The 26464-nt window shown below is 38.1% G+C and overlaps 1 protein-coding gene across 3 annotated transcripts in view; it reads left to right on the top strand.

Moving 5' to 3' along the window:
• The window catches only part of SNX13 (sorting nexin 13), a 132449-nt gene that overhangs the window by 37356 nt on the left and 68629 nt on the right, over nt 1-26464 (top strand). For all 3 annotated transcript variants that reach the window (XM_056118048.1, XM_056118047.1, XM_056118049.1), the window contains exons 2-5: nt 6374-6486; nt 10362-10464; nt 12802-12891; nt 14071-14192. In XM_056118048.1, coding sequence (XP_055974023.1) covers nt 6374-6486; nt 10362-10464; nt 12802-12891; nt 14071-14192 — 428 coding nt within the window. The remainder of the gene's footprint in view (nt 1-6373; nt 6487-10361; nt 10465-12801; nt 12892-14070; nt 14193-26464) is intronic.

The following is a 26464-nucleotide window of genomic DNA, read 5'->3' as shown; positions in this document are numbered from 1 at the left end:
CTTGGTAGCTTGCTGGGCTCTTGAAGGGGGCGGAGGAATTGAACCCAGGTCTACCACGTGCAAGGCAAAACGTCTTACTCACTAGGCTATTGCTCCAGTGATAACATAGTGGGTATTGAATCAAAACTTGTGTTCGAGTCGCTATTGAATCTTGTTTTATAGTCATGTAAATGAATACACCCAGGAAATAGCTGCAGGATGTAAATAAACACACACAGAATGTAGCAAGGTTACTGTATATTACATGTGTTACAACATATAAAAAGTGAAAAATTTAATTTATGAATCATAGAATTAGCCATTGTAAAAACTGGAAAAGATTAAAAAGCATTTGAGGGGCAGGAGGACAGTGACAAGAGACATAAAACATGATACGGGGTTAGATTTTAAGATATCCACCATTTGAATCATTAAGGAGTATTTCATCTCTTCTCAACAGTTTCTGCTGCTACATCCTTGATCTCTGACCTTCCATAAGCAAAGCAACGGCATTGTTGTTGAGACCCAGTACTGGCCCCTAATTTTTTTTCTTAAAGTCCTGATACAGGGGCTGGAGCGAAAGTCCTGATACAATGGGACCAGACCTACACATTAGAAGGTTGGTGTTTGTTTCTTAGGCCACCAAATCTCATCCAGTTTCATCTTCTATGTCCTCTGAGCAGCACTGGGGTTCAATTCTGAGCATATAGACAGGGCTAGTCGTTGAGCACTTGGAGTGTGGTCCAGAAATATGTCCTAAGGCATGCTTATAGGATTTCTTTTCCCCTCAGCTGCTGCAGATGAGCCCATGGTAGCCCCCAGGGCATACTTGGTTCGCCATGTCACTGGGTCACTGGGAGCACAGAGGGTTCTGGGTCAGGGACCACCAGGCTAGCACATTATATTGTCTCAGTTGGGACCTAAATGCCAGTTACTTGGCTCTGGATCTTGTGTGTGCAAGGACTGTACCCCCATTGCTGAAGTGTTTCTTTGTACTTTTACTGTTCACTGTATCACTGTCATCCCATTGGTCGTTGAATTACTTGAATGGGTGTCAGTAAAGTCTCTATTTATCCCAGCCCTAAGATTTTAGCAGCCTCTTCTTATTCGTCTTTTCCCAACGATTGGAGGCTCTTTCAGGGTTAGGGGAATGAGACCTATTGTCATTACTGAATTTGGCGCTCCAGGCCGATTTTACTGTTCATTGATTATAAATGAGTGAGGGTCCAGAAAAAATAGGGACTGAAACTTGCTGGAGGTCCAGATTTCATCCCTATTGCTAACTTCATGATCCTGAATTCAGATCCAGGTGTTTTCTCTGAACGCTGGTAGGTGTGTATGTATGTATGTTTTTAGTGCAAAAACCAGCTGGAGTAAAATCGATTTTTTTCCTTTTAATTTTATTAAAGGCTAGCGTGTAGGGCGTTTCCCTTGCAAGCAGCCAACCTGGGTTTGATTCCTCTGTCCCTCTCGGAGAGCCCAGCAAGCTACCAAGAGTATCCCTCCCACAGGGCAGAGCCTGGCAAGCTCCCTGTGGCATATTCGATATGCCAAAAACAGTAACAACACGTCTCACAGTGGAGATGTTACTGGTCCCCGCTCGAGCAAATCGATTAACAATGGGAGGACGGTGCTACAGTGTAGTGCTATGCTAATATAAGTCACTTTGATATATTGTTTATGTTTTTACTCCAATTATAAGTTAGCTCCAAGTAATAACACCAGTTTGAATTTATAAATGATTTCTTGAAGTGTACAAATTTCTCCTAAGTTTCACCAACCTCTCTTGTCTTAGGTAATAAGTAGAATACCAGAATTTAAATGGTATTATATCAAATATTTTTATTAGTAGAAAATAGTATGGTAATGTTATTAGCTGATTGGATATGCAGGCACACTAAGAATAATACAAGACTTTCTTATTTTTTGGACAGTGCACTATTAGATGTTTCAATCAGCAATTTAACATTAGAAGTTTATTACTGTAAAAGATTAGCTACAAAGTAATTGGGCATCTGACTTGCTTAATTGGAAAAAATTGTCATAATAGTATAAAAATTTCTCTCAAACTTAAGAAAAGAGTCTTTTGTAGATTAAAAGAAAGTGACTTGGCACCAGGTGCGAGGGTGACGGAAGTCCCGTTTTGTTCTTGTACCTATAGTGCCCAATGAATGAGTATATGTGAATATACAATAATATAATATAAACAATATATAAATGTATAATTAATATATGTAATAATACATAACATGACAATATAATATATACTATAATAATATAATGTATATGAATATATTGATATAATTTTATCACCATTTTTCATGGGACTGTGGCATTCTGAAAAGATAAATTTTTAGACATTGGAACATCTCCCCAGGCTAATTGCTTTATTAAATGATTTCCCCAAATTAATTATGGTAGTTTTGTTTTTAATTAAAAAGTTTTAAATTTTGCACCGTACCTGGAGGGGCTTACATCTAGTTCTGTGCTTAAGGGTGACCCTTGGCAGTTCTTAGGCAACCATATGGGGTGCCAGAGATGGAATCAGGGCAGCTACATGCAAGGCCTAACCCCTGTACTATCTTTCGAATCCCTAATTGTGATTCTGACTTGATAACAGTTATGAAAGATATGATTCAAATATAAAATTAAAACATTTTTACACTTTAGAGAAAGCACCTCGTTGAGAAATAAAAAACAACACTGTTTAATTTTTAAAGTCTTGGAATATCTCTGTAAACAGTATGTTGTTAAGCTTTGAAGAAATTACTAGCAAGCATAAATATAACTGTAGAGAGAATGTCTTGTACAGTTAATATTAGATCCAAATTTCACTGGAGAAGCTAGTTTGAATAAAAATATATAGGTCAAAGTCTGATTTCAGCTTTCTGAAAAGTTTACAAGTATTTTTCAGGGAAGTCAGTAGATAAGGTTTTGAGCAAATCTTTGGAGATGGCATTTATTTTCTACAATTGGGGTATTTCTCAATACTGTGTCTGTACTACAGGTATTGGATGTTCAGCAGTATTGTCAAGGGTTCTGCATCTGTATCTGGGTGGTGACACAGTTTCTTTAGAGTTCAGGATTTGCATTTCAAAGGGATGTGTTCCTAATGTCTTTGGACTGCTTCAGGGCTGAACAATTTCTTAAGTTTTCGTTATTTACCCAAAGCTTACTACCAGCACCCCACCCCCCACCCCATCTGTGTCTGTAGCATAGCCCCTCTGCCCCCTTTTCCCCTGATTTCATCTCTTAAATTTTTAAGGGATGCATGCATGAAAGTCTATCCTTAGGGAATTCATAGATGAAGGTCTATCTGTAACATGTTCATGCTGACAAAGGGCACAGACCCTGCCTATGTAAAGGTGTGAGGTCTTATGTTAACTTATTATTTATGGGACCCAAGTAGTGTTTATTGGTTTCATAAAAGGCAATTACAGGAGAATTTAAAAGGCCATAAGAATATGAAAGGACCATCATCAGTGCACGTGTTTCCCTGTCAACAATATCTATTTTAACTTATGTATGCAGAGAACTCCAGGCAAGACAATTTGGAGAAAGAGTATATAAACCACCCGGCTATTCTGGGCGCTCCCCATCCCCAACTCTCAAAGCTTATGTTTTGCCTAGAACATATATTTTTTCCACTTACATCTCTAAACTTCTTTCAATAAAAACCATTTTGCTTCTAAAAACAAAAGAAAAGTGGCATTGTATAAGGAATTGGAATACTGTGTTCTTGATTCTAAATCATTGTGGCCTACTTTAATCTCTTAAAAGTATCTTATCTATTATTTCTGTAGATGAAATATAATCTCTTGATGTAACTAGAATGAGGGAAAAGAATATAAAATTACAAATAAATAAGTCATGTCAGCTCTGTATAGAAGGAATAAAAAGAATCCCGGCGGGGGGGGGGGGGGATTCTTAAATCATTCAGCGTTTCTAATCATGTCATCTGATTAATGAGTTACTTAGACCAATCACTCACACAGTGTTGAAATTTTTGCCATTTTATTTATTACCACGTGATACAATTTTTTTTTACATGTCTTTGTTTTTTCTGTTCTGGGATGGAAGTTTACGAAGATATGTAAATCTCTGGATACATGGTTGTATTCATTTGTAATCTTTGAACATATAGCACATAGAGAAAGCAGTCAATGACTGGTAAATGAATGAATGAATAAAACTGCCTTATAATTCACAGCTCTTATTGTCAGTTTCATAGTATTTTTGTCATTTTCTTCAGTTTAGTATCTTATAATGCTTCCTATTATATTTCTTTTGGTTCAGTATCTGTTTGTTTTATTCGTGTAATACATTCTCTGTGTTCCCGGATGCAAAAGTGGGACAAATGCTTCCCTTGTATACCTTATAGTACAAGGCCAGTGAATGTAGGAACTTGATGAATTGAATACGTTTATGCATAATGACTTAAATTAGTTTCTTTATAGTGGTTTGCTTTATGAAAAGAAATGTTTTTATTAGAAAGCATAGTATGAATTCTAAATAATAGAATTTTGCAAATTTATTTTTAAGATTAGGTAAGATTTGAAAATGTTTTGCTGTGTCTGTTAAATTTTTGTAATAAATTTGTTTTGTAGTTTCAATTTTACAAGTTTCTGCACACAATATATAAAACAAAAGGAAAGGTGTCATAATTTTCAGTGAGATACCTTGAAACTTTCACTTTTCAAAAAAGAGGAAAACATAGGCAGAACTCTTCATGACTTTGAAGCTAAGGCATCTTCAAGGATGAAACACCAGTGATCAAGCAGGTGGAAGCAAGGATAAACAAATGGGAATACATTAAACTAAGAACCTTCTGCACCTCAAGGGAAATGATGAACAGGATACAAAAATGGCCCACTCCGGGATGGAGAAATTATTTACCACACACTCATCTGATACGGGGTTAATTTTCAAGATATATTAGGCACTGGTAGAACTTTGCAGGAATAAAATATCCAATCCCATAAAAGAAAATGGGGGAGAAGTGATGAACGAAACTTCCTCAAAGAACTATAAATGGCCAAAAGGCACATGAAAAAATGCTATACATCACTAATTATTAGGGAGATGCAAATCAAAACAACAATGAGGTTATAATCTTACACCACAGAACTGACACACATCAAAAAGCACAAGAACAACCAGTGCTGGCACTGGTGTCTGGGAAAAGGACTCTTCTTTCATTGCTAATGGGAATGTTGACTGGTCCAGCCTTTTGGGAAAACAATGTGGTCATTCCTCAAAAAAACTAGATGTTGATTTTCCATATGACCCAGCAACACTGCTTCTGGGAATATACCTTGTGGCCCCAAAACACAGTGCAGCAAAGGCATCTGCACTCTTCTGTTCTTTACAGCACTATTTATAATAGCCAGAATCTGGAAGCAGCCCAAGTGCTCAGTAACACATGACTAGATAAAGCAACTGTGGTATATTTATACAGTGGAATACTATGCAGCCATTAGGGAAAAATAAAGTCATGAAATTTGCTTACATGAATGGGTAGACATGGAGGGAGTGTAGTGCTGAATGAAATGAGCCAGAGAGAGAGAGAGAGAGGAACAGACTTAGAATGATCACACTTATTTGCAGGATATAAAAAACATAGTTTGAGAATAATACTCAATGACAATGAAACAGAGGTCAGGAAGACTGGTGTGTGGTAGGAAACTTGTTACAAGGGGGATAGGTGGGGAAGAGTATTGTTAGGACAGAGAAAGGACCATTTCCTAACCATTGGAAATGATCACTGTGAACAAGAACTGAAGTGATATACATGAAACCTTTTCAGCATTGCAAACTACAATGCTTAGAAGGAAAAAGAGAAAGAAATTTGGGACATCGGTGGTGGGAAATGTACACTGATGGTGGGACAACGGACGGAAGTGAGGGATGTTGGAACATTATATTATAAAACTCAATCAAGGACAGCTTTGTAACTGTGCATGTCATCATGATTCAATAAATAGTCTTTGTTATACTAGTTTTTTTGAGACTTGGTTTAAAAGTTTAGTATTTAAGTAATTCCGATTTATTGTCTACTTGGCCTATTAGATATGCCTTTGCATATTTTAAAAAATACTTCATTATCATCTCTCATGGTAATATGCTGTTAACATGTGTGAAATTATTTTTTAACATAACTTTATTGTGTCACTGTATTTTTGTAGATTAATTGCTTATGTTCTATAACTTTCCTACATGAGATTTTGTATATAATTACTTGTAACATAAACTTACAAGAATATACTTAACGTTTTGAAAAGTCAATAATAGTTATAGCAACAATAAAGGGAAAATTTAGAACTTTATGAGAAGTTTTGTTTGTATTTTATATGAACATTGTTATAATTAGAAATTTTTATTTGCTTTATTTCAGACCAGTCTGTCCATATGGGGATGGGGAAGCCTTGGCATTGTTCTTTCTTTAATAACCTTTGGACCCTTTGTGATACTTTACTTGGCATTTTATATCCTCTGCTTTGTGGGTGGGTAAGTATACATACTGGTCATTTGAAATTTCTATGTAATGTTCTGTTGTTGAAAATGGAGAGTAATGATTTATTATTATTTTGTGTGTTTATGTGGGGGGAGGGTTTGGGGATCAAACTCAAGACCTTATGCATGGAAGGCAAGTGTCTTACTACTGAGCTCCTTGGCTCAGTTTTTAAATAATATTTGTACAAATTTATTTTATCAAAGTTAGAAAAATAAAGTTAAGCCAGAAACATGTCTTACCATGAGATCTTGGGCTTGATTCTTGGCACTATGACAACATAAAGTGAAATTAAAACACCAGTAGAAACAAAAGTGATAATGGTTATTATTGGAACCAAAGTATGGATAGTCATTTTTTTAAACCAGTTTCAATTTCTGATAATAATCCATTTGTGAAAATATGACAAATTTTAAGATATTTAAAAATATCTTTTGGTGTTATTTCTGATATAAATTCTGCTTTTACCTGAAAGAAGATATTGTTTTGTTGATTATACTTTAAACAATACAATGATTTCCATTAATGAAAGCTGTGTCATTTTGCTTTAGAAAGTTAAAACACATCTTTGCATTTTTCTCTTCATAGTTACTTGATTTATAATGTTTGTATCTTACCTTTATGGAATGAACATGAGTTAAAAAAAAAACCCACAAAAACATCTTGAAACCCAGTGATTGAGTAAATTGTTACAACCTGTTGGTATAAAGCGGTGGTCTTCTAGCACCAGCCCACAGCTATAGAATGGTTGAAAATCATAATCTACTGCCTTGGTAATAGCTGCTGGGCTGTGGACCAGTTTGCAAACAGGTGCTGCCTGTAGGTATTAAAATGTCAAAGAACCCTGATTTCTAGGACTCACCTGAATTGAATAGCATATGTAGATTGTTACTTGAGAGATTGTAGAAGACATTGGGATAGATATGGTTATCTATCACCTGCTCCAATTTATGAGTTTGAAAAGCAGTATTAGCTTTGTTATGGTGAGTATGGACACTATTCACAAGTGAACATTAGTTAGCACAGATATTTTAGAATAAAATTATTTTAGATTTGTGTTTTCATTATAATTTCTTAGATGTAAGCTACATGTGGAAACAATTAAGGACTGAGTCATAAGAATGAGAGCTCAGAATGTCTCTGTTGATGATGGAAGACTATGGTTTTGCAGTGATTTTGGTCTCTTAATTAGACTGGTCAGTCACAAATTAGGACCAGAGCTACATAGCTGCATGATTTCATGGTTATATCACCCTCGACAGGACTGGGGCTACTGTCACTGGTTGGAAAGAAGAGTTTTGGAAAGAAGAGTGTTGCTTGGAAAAGGAAAGACACTTTTTATTTCATGGGTTGAATAGAGTTCAGCAAGAGTATAAGAGCAGGATTTCAGATTAGTGTTCAATATTTCCGAAAGGGAGAAAATTGAAGTTTTGTAGATGAATATAATCTGAGGAACCCATGAGAAGTGGAGGAATAGAAACTCATTTCTCTTAATTTTGGTTGATCAGTTCATTCACCACAGAGTGATTGGAAACTTATTTGTTCCCCCTTTCTTGTTATGGTAGTACTGATGGGGGAGAGTCTCCCAAACAATGCAGGATGCTCTGAGGGCCCCCCTTGTGATTCTCTGCTAACTGGGCCATTGTTTCAATGCTTGTCCCTGATGATGCTGTGTTACTTGGGTCTGAGAGCCAAGAATTACCCAGCATGGGCAGTGCTCAGGAATTTCCTTATACCATATACCATAGTCAGCCTCTAGCTGACTATGCACCCATAGCTGCTTGGGAGACCAGATAGTGCCAGGAATTGAAACAGTAGCATAGGATGCATCCTAGCCACTGCACTGTTTTCCAAACTTCTTAATTTTTTTAAGAATTTATTTTAGGGGCTGGAGCAATAGCACAGTGGGTAGGGCGTTTGCCTTGCACGTGGCCGACCCGGGTTCGATTCCCAGCATCCCATATAGTCCCCAGAGCACCACCAGGAGTCATTACTGAGTGCATGACCAGGAGTAACCACTGTGCATTGCCGGGTGTGACCCAAAAAGAAAAAAAAATTAGTTTTCTTTTTGGGCCAAACCCAATGCTCAGGGGTTACTCCTGCTCTCCACTCAGTAACTCCTTCTGGTGGTGCTCCAGGAACCATATGGGATCCTGGGAATTAAGTCCCAGTCAGCCACATGCAAGCCATGTGGTTTTTGCACTCTCATCCTATTTGTTCTTTTGCAAATTTGAGAGGAATTCATATTTTTTCAATGAAAACTAGTTTTGGTTTTGCTAAAGAACTTGAGTTTTTAAGTTCAGTTCTATAGTTTATCTTCTTTGTCACTAGTGTACATATTTTTCTTAGGTTGAAGCTAATCCCTTTATTATTTTTTTTTCTTTTTGGGTCACACCCGGCGATGCACAGGGGTTACTCCTGGCTCTGCACTCAGGAATTACTCCTGGTGGTGCTCGCGGGACCATATAGGGTGCTGGGAATTGAACCTGGGTTGGCCGTGTGCAAGGCAAATGCCCTACCTGCTATGCTGTCACTCTAGCCCCATAATCCCTTGTTTTCTTATCTAAAGAAAACTTTTGGGAAGTGATATATGGTTCTGTAATTATTAGTAACCTGATTTTATACTTTAAAGCTGAAACTATGAATTATATTTTTGGGGGTAGAGCATACCAGAGGTACTCATGGGCTTTTTCCTGTCTCTGTGCTCATGGATCACTCCTGGTGGCCTCAGGGAACCGTATGGGATGCAAGGGATTTAACCTAACTTGTCCTGTGCAAAGGACGCCCCCTACCCACTGTACTATTGCTGTACCCCTGGAATTACATATTTTATAATAGCATATCTTATTTTTTATTGATATACCTTCTTAGCTAAAACAGCTACAGAATTACATGATTTATGTATAGATTTAGATATCATTTATCTTTTTTACGTATATTTAATGAGGACCAGGTTTTGTCAAGTATGAAAATGCTTCCTTGATATTCTTTTGAAAAATAATTGATCTGAGCCAAAATCTGGAAATAACCCAAGTGCCCTAGAATAGATGACCAGTTAAAGAAACTTTGGTATGCAGCTATTAGGAGAGATGAAGTCATGAAATTTGCTTATAGATGGATAGACATGGAAAGTATCATGCTAAGTGAAATGAGTCAGAAAGAGAGGGACTGCACTCTTTTGTGGAGTATAGAATAACAACATGAGGCTGACACCCAAGGATAGTAGATACAAGGACCAGGAGGATTGCCCCACAGCTTTAAGTCAGCTTCATGAGTGGAGGGGAGAAGGCAGATGGAATAGAGAAGGGGTCACTAAGAAAATGATGGCTGGAGGAATCAGTTGAATGGGAGATGTGTGCCAAAAGTAGATAATTGACCAAACGTGATGACCTCTCAGTGTCTGTATTGCAGACCATAATAACCAAAAGTAGAGAGAGATGGGGAATATTGTCTGCCATGGAGGCAGGGGTAGGGAGGGAAACGGCGGGGAGGGCATACCGAGGATATTAGTGGTGGGGAATGTGCACTGGTGGAGGGATGGGTGTTTGATCATTGTATGATTATAACCTAAGCATGAAAGCTTGTAACTGTCTCACGGTGATTCAATAAAATTTAAAAAAAAAAAAGAAAAAGAATTGATCTGAACTTCGAGAGGTATAAAGAAGTACACAAAAAATTTATAATTGTTTTAAGCTTCAAAACATGATACAAACCAGCTTTACCTTGCTGAAAGTTAACAGATTTATTTTTTAATGGCATTCATTTTTTAATGAAATGTTTATTAAATTTGAAAATCTAGTTGCAATATATGTGTTAAATTGTAGTAAAGTCTTTTTTTTTATACCTAACCTATAATTTTAATTATTTTCAGGGGTTTTGTGGTTACTCTCCTATTTGGAAAAACGAACTCAGAGAAATACCTAGAACAGTGTGAACACTCATTTCTTCCTTCAACATCAACTGGGATTGCTAAGGTAAAAAGAGTAAAGCAATGTGAAACTTCGAAATTCTCTTTCTTTGCAATAATCTTAGCAATAGTAGTAATAACTTGATATCTGTATAGTCTTGGCAGATTTTCCTAGGATAATAATTTTCTCTGTAAATGTATGGTAGATTTTTCTGATCATATTTACAAAGTGCACTTTAAAAGAAAATGGACGTGAGGGCTAGAGAGATAAATACAGGCATTCATGCCTTCAACACCAGTTTGATCTCTGGCAACACCTGGTCTACAGCATGGCTAGGTTTGGCCTTGGTGGCCTGCATGCAACAGTGCAGTACACTGTTGGTGGCACCACAGGGTTTGGACAGTACCACAGCTTTGGCCCTACCATTGACCCAACCAACCGGGACTAGCACTGTACCCCCGAGTACTACTTAGAAGCCCCAAATCCCATCCAGCACCCTCCCACCCCTGCCCCACCTAAAAAAGAAAAAAGAAAAAAGAAAAGAAAATGTGTTTATGCATTTGACAACTTTCTTAGTGTTTTATGTTTTCATTTTGGCTTTTATGGGCTGGAGTGATAGCACAGAGGTAGGGCGTTTGCCTTGCACGCGGCCAACTTGGGTTCAATTCCTCCACCCCTCTTGGAGAGCCTGGAAAGCTACCGAGAGTATCTCACCCGTAGGGCAAAGCCTGGCAAGTTTCTCCTGATGTATTTGATATGCCAAACACCGTAACAACAAGTCTCACAATGGACATGTGGGCCTGTTCAAGCAAATCGATAAACAACAGGAGGACAGTGACAGTGACAGCTTTTGGGTCACACCTGGCAGTGATTGGGGGTTACTCCTGGCAGTGCTCAGGGACTAACCTTGGCAGTACTTGTGGGACTATGTAGGATGTCAGGGATTGAACCTCGGTCGGCTGCATGCAAGACAAGCATGTACTATCTCATCCCCCCAAAATATGAATGCATATAGAAATTTGTGGTCTTTTCCTGCTGTCTTAAGAAGTATCAATTAACATTGTTTTGAATGAAATGAATTGCATAGGAACAAGAAAGAAAGCAAATGGGCTCTTTAGATCACTTGAGGTATAAATGTTGCAAATTAGCTATGCAATATCTATATTCTGATCTGATTTTATATCTTATATTGGTATTTTCTTTCCTTAAAAATATACTCTTTATACATATATATATTCTATAAATAAAATTGGGATTCAGTATATAGTTAGGCTTTAGGTTTCCATTGCATTTAGTTCATTTGGGATTGGGATGGTTTCATCTTGTCTGAATGGAGACAAATGGTCTGATACTAATACCAGTTACTTTATAATTACTGATTTGTCCTTTCTATACTAAGACGTAGGAGATGCAGAGAAAGTATATACTCAGTAAAAGATTTTCTCCCTATCAGAATTTCATATTGCTAAATAAAGTTTCTAATATTTTAACTTTTTAAATCCATGAGATTTTCTTTTCTGTTTTGAGACTATTAAGATTCATTCTTGGAGTTTGCCATTTCTTGATATCCATAGTTTCCATTCATTTCAGTGGTCTATACAGAAGATAGACAATATCTTAGTAACAGTTCTTCAAAGTAATCATAGTCACTGGTTAAGTCTTTATAATTTTTTTAGTAGATGATATAAAAATGTAGATGGTTTACTTTTGCCATGTAAAATTATATATAAATATATTTTTAATAAAATAAGTCTAAGAGATTGCATGTTATAAACTGAAGCGTGTTATTATAACTGTGATAATTTGTATTTTTAATTGAGGAGTATCCTATTACAACCTTTTAGCTATCCATTTTTAGGCTAGATTCTGTAAATAGAGGAATTAACTTTCTTTAATTGCAAAAAAATTGGTAGTGCTTGAGGGACCCTGCAGTGCTGGGATTGAACTCAGGTCCCACCTTCAGAACATCTACTTGGTCTATTGAACTGCTTTTGTGACCCCTAAAAATAATCTCTAAATAGATTCATATGAAATTATATTCATTTGGCACTTGATATAAAACTTTGGGCTTGGAGGTGTAAGGAGAAAGAAGGGTGTTTAATAAATTTGATAATTTTGTTCATATAAGACACATAATGCTTACAAAATTTTTTGAAATATGGCAAAATGTATCTTACTCAATTTTTTCATGTTCTCCATGTTTGCTGATTTTATTTTTGAGAATAACAGTAGATCTTCCCCCTTAATATCTATTGTTCACTTGAGAACTACTATATGATAGAGTTTCAACAATTTTTTTTTTACCTAAAAATAATTAGAGGACATTACAGTGAATTTATAAGTAAAGTACAGATATTTTTAAGTCAGGAAACTATGCAGTAAAACATTATGGTTTCTTTCAAGTGCTTAGAAGAAATGAAACGGGAAGCCAGGACCATAAAGATTGATAGAAGATTGACGGGTGCCAATATAATTGATGAACCTCTTCAACAAGTGAGTTTCAGTATGTGGTATTTGAATATTGTATTTTGGATGCTAAGTATATTTTTGAAAATTTTAACAAATATATTTATTTTTGTAACACTCTGGACATATGTGTATCTTGGATTATTTTTGTTTATTATTATTTTATTATTATTTTTGTTTGTTTTGTTTTTGGGCTACACCCAGTTGTGCTTAGGGCTTACTCCTGACTGTGCTACCTACTCTTGGTATGCTCAGGGGGCCATAAGGGATGTCATATAGCCATATAGTGTCATATGGGCCATAAAGGAATGACATTTGGCCATATGTTATCACCCAGATCTGCTCTCTTCCTAGAAAGTGCCTTATCTACTGTACTGTATCTCTCTTGCCCCTGCTTTCCTTGCATTCTTAAAAGATACCTTATTTATGAACTCAGTTATAGTGAGATGATTTATTTATTTAGTATTTAGACATTTTGATTCAGTTTTCATGCTCAAAAAACGTTTTACTGATATTTGATAATGCTTCTAGTAATTTTACAGTTGAAGTAGAACAAGTATACAGTATACTCTGTAGTTGAACAAGATGAGTGATTGGCAAATCAAATTTTCCCCCTATTTGATAACTTCTATAATGGAGTACCTGGTTTGATTTTTAAAATAGTAAAAATTAAGGATAAAATTAATCTCCATAGGATTATTTTTGTTAATGTTTGTTTTATGATTATTCTAAATGTATACTTTAAAATTATAACATTTTTGTTACAATGATCTGACATATGATTTACAAAAGATTATACATTATATACTTAATATTGCTATTATTGTCTAATGAGAATATATACTCATACATAGTGAAGGTCTTAAGTGAATTCTTTTGTCTTCTTGTAATATAAATTCAATGAATCAGGTGATAAAATCATGTGAAAAAAATTTTTTTCTCCACTTTACCTCAAATATGGATTCTTTGTAAGAATTAGGGTCTTGGGTATAATTTTGTATTTCATTCCCTTGAGGTTAAAACAGCAAATGAATGCAATATCAGTGCAATTAAATATTTTTCTAATGGTTTTGACGTGTTGATGCTTTTATAGTGAAGGCTACCAGAAATGAATATGTAGGGGATAAATATGAATTGGCTAATAATATATCTGATTTAGTTTGCCAGTGAAATCCTGAAGTGGTTTTTTTTTCCCCTTCCTCTTAGGTTATCCAGTTTTCTTTAAGGGATTATGTCCAGTATTGGTATTATACACTAAGTGATGATGAATCCTTCCTTCTTGAGATTAGGCAGACTCTTCAAAATGCACTCATTCAATTTGCTACAAGGTAAGGTCAATGCATTATACTTATGCAGAAAAAAGGAAACGTATTATTTGTATTAATGAGAAATACCTCTTAAATGGAAAGGGAAAATTGATTATTAAAAGGTGAGTAAAGCAGTCTGATGGTGTGATAACTCTCAGGTTAAAGAAGAAAAAGCATATGAGCTCTTAAATTTAAAATTTAATTTATAGAATGTTTATCTTATTACTCTTTCTCTCTTTCTGTATGCTGGTTTCTTGGCTTGGTCATGAGGCCCTAAGTTTTTCAACCTACCATGGTAATACTCACCACAGATTCCTCTTTTCAAAAATCTGTTTATTTGAGTTGTGTGGAAACTAGCTTCAGTGTAACAATTACTCCCGTATTTTGGACACATACCTAATGAAATTTCTATTAAAGGGAGAAGAAATCCAAAGAGCATAAGTCAGTGGAGAATGTTTATTTTTATTCCTTAAAAAAATTTTTTTCCGTACAAGGACCACACCCTATGGTGTTCAAGCCCTATAGTACTGGGAGTGTGTCAGGAACCATATATATCTTGTGGTTCTTTGGGAAGCTGATGGTGCTGAGTATCAGATTCAGGCCTCTGCTCTACCACTTGAGCTGTCTGCCTCCCCCTCACCCCCACTCCATCCATTTATTCTAAAAAGGGAAGTATATTTTGATGAGTTTTTATTAAAAAACTTGCAAGATACACTAAAATTCATACTTCATAAGACCCACTTACATACTACCTCCTATATGAAAAATTAATGAGTTTATCTCTTTAGGTTAAGATACTTCCTTTATTTTGGGGGAGTCTGTTTTCAGTTTCATGTCCAGGAATTTGTTATTTTGAAAGAATTAAATTTTTGCTATCCCTTATGCACAAAGATTTTCTGCTTGCCTTGGTCATAAGGATCCTGTAAAATCTGAAGGCATTAGTCTTCATCTCTTCTTCCATACAATTTAGTTTTTTTAAATACTTTCTTGTACTTCTCTGAGTTTTGGGCAGTAGAGCTTTGCCCTAAAACTCTTACTGTATTTTCATGTATATACGTTATAGGTACTTACAGCTGATGCTGCTTTGGTCTACTCTTCCTCAGTTAACCCATAGCATTAAAGCCAGATGCTAGTTCATCAACCTCAGATTATTGGGGACACCTGCAATAAGATTTATGATTTGATCCACAACCTTGGTTGTAGAGATAGATTTGAGCTCTTTCTCCCTATGGTTAACAGAATGAATTTGCAGTATGTAAAGTATGTAAATTTGCAACTATGTAAAGCCATAGTTGAGAGTAGATTGATTATGATTTAAAGACAACATATTAAAATTTATCATATCCACAGAACTGAGTTTGCTCTGGTAATGTGTTGGGCATTGGAATTATGTATACATGATACCATCATTAACAATATTGTAAGTTGTAGTAGCTCTAAAAAATAAAGATAAAAAGTTTAAAAAAATACAGTGTATCATAGGAAAGTAGTAGATTTATTTTATTTTATTTCTTTGTTGAGTATTATATATTCTCTCAGATACATTCTGAGTTATTCACCTCTTTCTATAGTAAAACAATCTAATGAGATTTTTTAAAAAAAATTTTTCATTAAAAGAATCTTTGTTGATAATCTCCTGTAAAGAACTTTGAATTAATAATTGGAAGACTTGCATTTTTATTCAGTTCTACCACTTAGCTGTGAGACTACACACAAATATTTTTGTTTTTCTTATATTTTAATCAGCATAAAAGTATCAGCTCTGGAATTGGAGAAATAGTGCACTGGCTAAGCTGTTACTGGCCTTGCATATAACTAACCTGGGTTTAATTCCTGGTATCCCAAATAGTTCACAGAGCCCTGCCAGGAGTGATACCTGAGTACAGAACCAGAAGTAACCCTGAGCATCACAGTGTTACCTAAGAACCAGAACTAAACGAAGCCAAAACAATTTGGCTTGGTGTAGTTCTTTTTTTAGTTCTAATTTTGTGCTTTGTACCAGCCAGATACTGGGCATATTGCATTGTATAAAGCAAAATTCATGGTTAGTAGAATATGATGAATACTTGGGAAGATGACTTAAAAATTGTGAAGTATTTATAAATTTAAGATTATGCACCATAATACCCATTGTTTTATAGATGATGAAGAAAAGATCCAAAAAGATTAGGTAGTTTAAGATTATCAGGAAGTGGAGGGGAGGATAATTAGGATCATGTTGATATCAGAACAGTATTTCTTTTTTCTCATTCTCATCAGATGCTATATTTTTAGATCAGAGGTTCCCAATGTTTTTTAACCTACTGCTTCTTTTTCAGAGAAAAAAAAAAAACAGTATATCTCTAGAAATTTCCTTATTTTAAGTGGGGAAGCAGAAAGTGCCCTTCTGTTGCACCAAGGCTATATAATGGATCCCCTGAGTTATTCCACTGACCCTTGGCAAGGATAAGGGACTGCCCACTTTGAGAAATACTGGTCTAGATTTTTTTACCTTGTTTTTTTCTTTTCCCTTATTACTCATTCTTTAAATTTGATGTCAAGTTTTACCCTCATATGTAATGTTCTTTGTTGTTCAGGTAGATAAATACTTGGTTGCTTGCAGAAAGAGATTATTTCCACCCAAATCTGAATTTATATAAAGTTATATCTGAATTAGATTCAGTATTATTTTAAGATTAGAACAAATTAATCAGCTTTTTTTTTTTAATTGAATCACCGTGAGAAAAGTTACAAAGCTTTCAGGTTTAAATCTCTGTCATACAATGATCAAACAACCTTCCCTTCACCGGTGCACATGTTCTACCAACAAGAACCCCAGTATATTCCCTATCCCACCCCTCCCCCTTCTTGTGCGGCAGATGATTTCCCACTTTACTCTCTCTCTACTTTGATTACATTCAATTTTTTGACAAAAGACCAACCATTATTATTTGGCATTTTCCCCCAACAATCAGATCTACCGAGAAGGCATCATTAGATAATTAGTTTTCTATTGCTGATAATGAAGAGCATATGATGTTGCACAACTGCGCAATTTTGGGTTTCTGATACTTTAGTAATTAAGTAATTAAGGATTTCTGCCAGAAGTCGCTGTGTTCTGAGATTGGTTTGTGTGCCTCTGGGATCATGGCCATTCTGGAGCCAGAGGAGCCATTCGTGGGTGGCAACTCGGGGTCTTGTCTGGGTGGGGAGAGGGGCCGGTCCCACCCCCCATACCTTGAGGCCTCAAGTTTCCTGTCACTGCAGGCGCATACCTCAGTCCAACAGGCTCTGAAAGATGGCAGTCACCATGCTTCTGCTGCGGGGAAGAAGGCGGAAGGGACAATGCCCTTTCCCATGTGGGGTGACACGGGGCCTAGCTTAATTCACAGGCCAGAAGCATTTCTGCCAGAAGCTGCAGAGATTGGTTTGTTTGCTTCTGGGATCATGGCCATTCTGGAGGAGCTGTTCGTGGGTGGCAACTCGGGGGTCCGGGGAGAGGATGATCAGCTTTTCTTGAGCTGTAGATTTTGGGTGTTTTTTGGTGTTTCTTTTTTTTTTTTTTCAAGGGCGTGGGGAGTGCCATACCTGTCGGTGCTCAGGGCTTACTCCTGGCTCTGTACTCAGGGATAACTCACGCCATTGTTCAGAGAACCATATGTGGTACTGGGAATTGAACCAGATTACTGTAAAGAAGACAAGTGCCGTAACTGCTGAACTTTTCTTTGGCTTGCCATAGATTTTATTTTTAATAGAGTATTTGGATAAGAAAAGTTTTAGGATGGTCTTATAGGTTGTAATGCTTTTATGAAGAAATAGTGCATGTAAAAGAATCTGGTACATCCTAAATGTTCATTAATGTTAATTTTATTGTTATTACCTTTGTTACGGGCTGGAGCGATAGCACAGCGGGTAGGGCATTTATTTGCCTTGCACACAGCCAGTAAGGCTGACCGGAGTTCAATTCCTCCGCCCCTCTCGGAGAGCCCGGCAAGCTACTGAGAGTATCTCGCCCGCACTGCAGAGCCCGGCAAGCTACCCGTGATGTATTCAATATGCCAAACACAGTAACAACAAGTCTCATAAAGGAGACGTTACTGGGCCCGCTCGAGCAAATCGGTGAACAACGGGAGGACCGTGACCGTGACCTTTGTTATATTGAATCAGGATATATGCACAGATTATTTTCTTTGGGAGGGGGATAATGGGGAAAATGAAAGCATGTGAGAGAAATAAAATAGTCATTGTCGTGTTAGAGATATAGTGGACCACAGTAACTCATGAAGATCTCATGAATTGAGGCTAAAAACAATTTAAGCATCCATATATTAGCATAGTGTGAATGAGGGATGAATGGATGTTAGGAAAAGGGAATGGTATATTGTGGGTCAAATTCTAAGGAATGGTGAAAATAATAAGTTGATATATATAATTTGAAAAGGGATCTTTGTTGTTGCTCTTCAAAGTGAAATATGTTTACTTAACGCCCACCAGCTCTTTTCATTATTTAACCCCAAGATTAGCAGAAGAGCCATTTTAATGGGTACTGTTTCTTCAGAAGAATTTTCCCATAATGGGAGAAGGAATGAATATGTAGGTTCCAAGAGTCTGTGGTTCAGGAATTTTTCTAGTTGGGAGCGATAAAGTTGAGTATGACGCTGTCCCTGTCCTTAAACTCTGTGCTTTGGAAACTGAATTGCCCTTCTTGGAATTGTTGGCGGTCAGAATCTTTACTTGGGACTGCTCTGTGAGTCATTCCCTGGTTTACCAATATTGCCTTTGTTGATTCCTCTCCCAGATTCTAACATTTATACAACTCTTTTCATTATTTTTTAAAATTCCCATTATTTAAAAGTAAAGTAAAGGGCCTCCCGTTGTTCATCGATTTGCTTGAGCGGGCCCAGTAACGTCTCCATCATGAGACTTGTTGTTACTGTGTTAGGCATATCGACTACGTTGCGGGTAGCTTGCCAGGCTCTGCCATGCGGGTGAGATACTCTCGGTAGCTTGCCGGGCTCTCTGAGAGGGGTGGAGGAATTGAACTCGGCTCAGCCATTGTTGGCTGCGTGCAAGGCAAACGCCCTACTGCAGTGCTATCACTCCAGTTTTATTAAATTAATTAAATAATTTTGTTTTTTATTTTTATTATATTTATATTATTATATTATATATTATATTCATTATATATTATACTTATTAAATTAATTAAATAATTAAAGGATTAATCGCATTATTTAAAATTTAAATTTTATTCCCAACTGTGCTCAGAGCCAATTTATGACTCTTGATCTTGGTAATGGGAAGAAGACCAGAGGTGGTACTCAGGGGTTACTCCTGACTCTACACTCAGGAATTCCTCCTGGTGGTGCTGGGGGACTATACGGGATGCCAGGGGTCTAACCAGCATATGAATTTAACAGGACCATATAGATTGGCCACATGTAGGGTATGGGCCCCACCCCATCTACTGTTGCTCCAGCCTCTCCCCACTCACTTTTAAGCCTAACCAGTTTGAATAATTGCTACTTCATTGATACACTCTCAGTATAAGATTTTTTTCTTATTTTAAAGTTAATTTTGATTAGAAACACTTGTGATTTACAAACTTGTTCATTATACAGATTTTCAAGCACTTAGTGTTCCAACACCACCAGTAATCCCTACTTTTCTTCCCAATCCCAACCTGACCCCTTAGGCACATAACAAATTTACTTTATACTTCTTATTACAACAAAATTTTAAGAAATGCCAAGTAGAATGATCAGAAAATAAGTCAATAAGAGCCAGTGACTACTATATGATTTTGACCAATGTAAATAAGAAAATTAAACCATCATCAGAGCTAAAAAGCATTTAAATTTTTATGTAATAGTGAAATAGGGGCTGGAGCGATAGCACAGTAGGTAGGTTGTTTGCCTTGCAAGCAGCCGACCCGGCCCTCTTGGAGACCCTGGCAAGCTACTGAAAGTATCTCGCCTGCACGGCAAAGTCTGGCAAGCTACCCATGATGTATTCAATATGCCAAAAACAGTAACAACAATTCTCACAATGGAGACATTACTGGGCCCACTCATGCAAATCAGTGAACAACAGGAGTACAGTGCTACAGAGCTACAATACAATATAATAAAATGCCTATTCTCATTTACGTATATAAGTTTTCAACTCTGGAATCTAAAGTATTTTTTTAGCACTGTCCTCCCGTTGTTTATTGAATCTAAAGTTTATTACATTAAATTTTATATTAAATATATTTTGGAATTTGCATGGAATCAAAAGTAAGATTTTTTTTTTGACCCCACAAAGAAACCTATGTTCTTCTGTTCTATCATTTTCTCCTGCTATTTCATTCTTTTTTTTTTCTTTTTGGGTCACACCAGCGATGCACAGGGGGTTACTCCTGGCTTATGCACTCAGGAATTACTCCTGGTGGTGCTCTGGGGACCATATGGGATGCTGGGAATTGAACCCGGATCGGCCGTGTGCAAGGCAAATGCCCTACCCGCTGTGCTATCACTCCAGCCTCTATTTCACTATTATGTAACAATTTAAATGCTTTTTAGCTCTATAGATTTGCCTATTCTGGATATTTTATACAAGTGAAATAATATATGCCCTTTTCTGAATAGTTTCTTTCACTTACCATGTTTCTTTTCATGGTTCATTCATGTTGAAGCATTGTTAAAATACTACTCTATGATTCATATATTACCAGTATTTCCTCCTATTATCGAATCATTCCACACCACATTTTGTTTTTCATTCATTAATTCTTAGGTATTTTTATATTTTCACTTTTAGTACATTATGTGGGTTACCATTGTTGCATGAATTTATATTTTCCTTATTCTTTATAGTTAATGTTCAAATTTTCTAAGTCATTTGAGGAAATGCAAAGTGTTTTCAAACTGTTGCACCATGTTAAAGTTTCACCAATGTTTAAGAGTTTCTATTTCTCCATGCATTTGCCTATATTTGCTTGTTTATGTCTAAGAATTTTTGGTGGGGCTAGTGGGGATGGGGGGGAAAGGTGTTAGGTGGGTGGGGGATTGGGCCACACCCAGCTATGCTCAGGTCTCAGTGTAGGCTCTGTACACAGGGATCACTTGTGGCAATGCTCAGGGGGCCATCTGTGATGCTGAATATCAAACTAGCATTAGCCGCTTAAAAAGAAGGCACCTTATCCCCTGTGCTGTTTCCCTGGCTCCTCTAGGCTATTACAAGCATCCCAAATGGCTGTAATAAAATTGTGGGTGTAAAGTGATAATTTATTATGGTTCTGATTTACTTTTACTCATAACTAATGATATTAAGTATGTGTCACTTTATGCTTTCTTTAGCAACATTCAGTTCAGATATTTTACTCATAAAATTTGGTTACTTTTAATTTTAAATTAGTTTATTGTCTAGTTTATTGTGTATTTTGCTTGTTTTTGTATAAACAGTCTTACTAGACAGTTGTGCTCATTTTGCATTTATTTTTTTTTCTGACTGCCTTTGTGGTTCACTGGCAGAGTGTACTGGTTGTGAGAAAGGTCATGTGGCCTGTGAAACCTGAAATGGTTGAGTTTTGGCTTTTCAGTGAAAATACTTGCTGATGCCAGAATATATATTTGCAGTTATTAAAGTATTTAAGAAGCATTATAAATAGAAAATAGATTGCAGAAAAAATGAGATTGTATAAACTGATTTAAACAGAATATAAAAATTATAAATATGTTTGCATAGCAAAGACTAAAAGAACATATGCTAAAATATTAATAATTATCCTTGGAATGTGAATTATGACTGATTTTACCTAATGAAAAAATTAAAGTAGGAAATTACATTTTATAAAATGGACATGTATTTGGCAATATCAGCATTAAAGAATCCTAGGATGACAGTTTTTGAACTAAATTTATTTTCCTGTTTTTCTAGAATCATTTTTTAAAAAAAACAGACGACTTAAAGTCAGCTTATGTATTTAAGAGAAGCGATAGTGACCTAATAATATTCTATACATGATAGAAAAGTAAATACTTAATAAATTCTTGTTAATTCCTTTTTTTTTTTTTTGCTTTTTGGGTCACACCCGGCGATGCTCGGGTTACTCCTGGCAGTGCTCAGAGGACCATGTGGGATGCTGGGAATTGAACCCGGGTCAGCCACATGCAAGGCAAACGCCCTACCCACTGCTATTGCTCCAGCCCCCAATTCTTGTTAATTCTAATTTATGGATTCCTTGTTGGTATTTTTTACCTGCAAAATGTAATGTTTTGCTGTTGGGTCTAGGAATGTTTCTTCTGATACTTTCTTACCATTATACATAAGTATATGTAGATTTTGCTCCAGATTTTCATTTACTTATTTTTTAATTTGTTTTAAGTATGGAGAGGAAAGCGGGTACTCAATTGAAAAGCTACTCCAGCCTTATCATCCTGATAAAAATATCAAATGCCCTGAACAAACACCATGACCTCTTAGCACCTATATAGCAAACTATAATGCACGAATAGAAAAGGAAGAGAGAGAGCAAGAAGGAAAGTGCCTCCCATAGGGGAAGGCTGGGAATGGGATCGTAGGGTGGTAGGGGATGGTGGTAGGGAAATAGAGCTCATTGGTGGTGGGAAATGTACACTATTGGAGGGATGGGTACTGGATCATTAGATGATTGAAACCTAATTATGAACAGCTTTGCAATGATCTATCTCATGGATAGCCAATTAAAAAAATTGTTTTAAAGAAGTAATGTGAAGTTCATGCCCAATTCAATCAGCTTAGTCAATGATTGAATAAATAACAGTGCTCCTAAATAAAAAAAATTGTGGAGAAAACCTCCACAATAGTACTTGGATAGTTCAAGAGTCACTCCTGCCAATACTTTCATGACTCCTGATGTTCTTGCACTTAGTATGTTGATGCAGTGCTTCCTTGGATGTGGTGATCTGGAGGCCAAACTGTGAGCCAAACAGTGCTGGAGTTTGAACTCCTGGCTTTGAGCATACAGGGAAGTCCCTTGAATGTGTTCACTATCTTCTTGCATACCATCCCTCACGAGTTCGATTCCTCCGCCCCTCTCGGGGAGCCCGGCAAGCTACTGAGAGTATCTCGCCCGCGTGGCAGAGCCTGGCAAGCTCCCTGTGACGTATTCGATACGCCAAACACAGTAACAACAAAGTCTCCAATGGAGACGTTACTGGGCCCGCTCGAGCAAATCGACGATCAACGGGAGGGCCTTTACCTTTACCTTTTACCTTTTATTTTTTATGTAGAAGTACTGCTATTTATTCAGCCACTGATTAGCTGATTGAATTGGGCATGAACTCCAACTTACTTTTTTTTCATAGTTTTATTTATTTATTTATTTATTTTTATTTATTTATTTATTTATTTTTCGTCTTTATTTATTGAATCCAGCCACCACCATGCTGATAAACCACTCTCTGCACATTTATTGAATCACTGTGGGAAAAGTTACTAAGCTTTCAGTCTCGGTCATACAATGATCAAACACCTTTCCCTTCACCAGTACTCACTTTTCACCACCAAGAACCCCAATATACCCGCCCTCCCACCCCACCCAATGCCTGTAAGGCAGATGATTTCTACTTAACTCTTCTCTACACTGATTACATTCATCATTTTGACAAAAGATGCACCATTATTGTTTAGAATTTCTCCCCCAACAATCAGAATTGCTGAAAAGGCATTGTGAAATATTTTGTTTTCTACAGCTGGTTATGAGAATCATATAATGTTGGATTTCTGCAAAGAGCTAGATCATTACGAGATTGGTTTCTGTGCATCTGGTGTTATATCTGTACCGAAGAGCCGCTCGTGGGGGGTAACTCAGGACCTTGGTAGGGCTTGAAGGACGAGCCGGTACCGCTCTCCCTTCCCGTGAGACTGCAGTTGCCCCGTCACCGCCAGCTCATACCTGGCTTTCCTATAAGCTCTGAGGCGGCAGCCACCTTGCTGCTGTGGGGGAGAAAAAGGGTAAGGGAACAATACCCTTTCCCTCCCGGGGAGGCATGGAGCAGTAGTTTAACGCATGGTCCATTCACTTTTCTGTCTCAAGCTGCTGGGCTCTGTATTAAATCCTTTTGCCTCTGGATCCATGGTCATGCCAGAGAGCCGCTCGTGGGGGACAACTCGTGACCTCGGTAGGGCATGAAGGACAAGCTGGTACTGGCCCCCTTCCCATGAGACTGCAGTTGCCCTGTCACCGCCGGCTCATACCTGGCTTTCCAATAAGCTCTGAGGAGGCAGCTACCTTGCTGCGGGCGGGGGGGGGGGGGGTTAGTGGAAGGGAGCAATACCCTTTCCTTTCCGGGTAGGCATGGTGCCATAGTTTAATGTGTGGTTCATTCGCTTTTCTGCCACAAGCTGCCGGGCTCTGGATTAAGTCCTTTTCCCTCTGGAGCCATGGCCGTGTATGCGGTCCAGATGCATTTCTGCCCAAAGCCGCTGGGTTTCGAGATTTTTTTCTGAGTCTATGGGATCATGGTCATTAATCAGCTTGATCCGGAGCCAAAGAGGCCGTTTGTAGGCGGTGACTTGAGGTCTCGCTGGGATGGGGAGGAAAGGGCCGGTTCCACCCCCCATCTGGTGAGGCCGCATGTGTCTCATCACTGGGGGCCCAAACCTGACTGCCCAGTGGCCTCTGGAGGATGACGGTCACCAGGCCGCCAAGGGGAATAGGCCAAGGCAGGAAACCTATTCCCACCTGAAGTGGCCCAGTGCCAGTAACCTACTGCAGGAACAGGACGCATTTCTGCCAAAAGCCTTTGGGTTCCAAGATTCGTTTCTGAGCCTCTGGGATCATGGCTGTTAAGCAGTTCAATCAGGAACCAGAGAGGCCATGCCTCCAATTATATAGCTGAGCCGGAGGTGGTTTGTGGGTGTGTCTCCCACATACCTAACTTTTTTTTTCCTGGAAATACATTTTTTTAAAAATTTATTTATTTATTTATTGAATCACTGTGGGAAAGGTTACAAAGCTTTCAGGTTTAGGCCTCAGTCATGCAAATATCAAACACATTTCCCTTTACCAATACTTATTTTTTACCATGAAGAACCCCAATAGAACCCCACCCCCACCCCTCCCAGTCCCTGTGAGGCAGATGAATTCTAGTTAACACTCTATCTGCTTTGATTAGATTCATTGTTTCAATAAAAGATTCACCACTATTATTTAGAGTTTACCCCCCCCCCCCCCCCCAAATCAGACATGCTGAAAAAGCATTGTGAAGTGATTTGCTTTCTACAGCTGGGTTCAAGAATTAAATGTTGGTTTTGGATTTAGGCTATTTTACCTATTGACCCTGGAAGTATTTCTACTGAAAGTCAGATAGTTAAGAAATTGGTTTCTGTGTTCTGGAGTCGTGGCCGTGCTGGAGAGCCGCTCGTGGGGGGCAACTGTTGGCCTCGGTAGGGCGTGAAGGGCAGACCAAAATGCCCCCCTTCCCATGAGGTTTTAGTCGCCCCCACACCCCCGGCTCATACCTGCTGTCCACAAGGCTCCCATGCGGCCGCCATCTTTCTTTCCAGAGAGGAGAGGGCGAATGGGACAACACCCTTTCCCCTCCGGACAGACCTGATGGCCTGGATTAACACATAGTCCTTTCACTTTTCTGCTCCAAGCTGCTGGGTTCTGCATTAAGTCCTTGTGCTTCTGGGGCCGTGGCTGTGCTGGAGAGCCGCTCGTGGGGGGCAACTGGTGGCCTCAGTAGGGCGTGAAAGACGGACCGGAACGCCCCCCTTCCCATGAGGTTTTAGTCGCCCTCACACCCCCGGCTCATACTTGCTGTCCACAAGGCTCCCATGCGGCTGCCATGTTTCTTTCCAGAGAAGAGAGGGCGAATGAAGCAACACCCTTTTCCCTCTGGCAGACTTGATGGCCTGGATTAACGCATAGTCCTTTCACTTTTCTGCTCCAAGCTGCTGGATTCTGCATTAAGTCCTTGTGCTTCTGGGGCTGTGGCCCTGCTGGAGAGCTGCTCGTGGGGGGCAACTGGTGGCCTTGGTAGGGCGTGAAGGACGGACTGGAACGCCCCCCTTCCCATGAGGTTTTAGTCGCCCCCACACCCCCAGATCATACCTGCTGTCCACAAGGCTCCCATGCGGCCACCATCCTTCTTTCCAGAGAGGAGAGGGCGAATGGGACAACACCCTTTCCCCTCCGGGCAGACATGATGGCCTGGATTAACACATAGTCCGTTCACTTTTCTGCTCCAAGATGCTGGGTTCTGCATTAAGTCCTTGTGTTTCTGGGGCTGTGGCCGTGCTCCAAATTTAACTCTGATTTTCAGGGAGAAAGGTTGGGTGGTTTA

Source organism: Sorex fumeus, unplaced genomic scaffold (assembly GCF_029834395.1).
Source record: "Sorex fumeus unplaced genomic scaffold, SorFum_2.1 ptg000037l, whole genome shotgun sequence".
NCBI classification, from domain to species: Eukaryota; Metazoa; Chordata; class Mammalia; order Eulipotyphla; family Soricidae; genus Sorex; species Sorex fumeus.
This window is presented reverse-complemented; position numbering and strand designations above follow the sequence as displayed.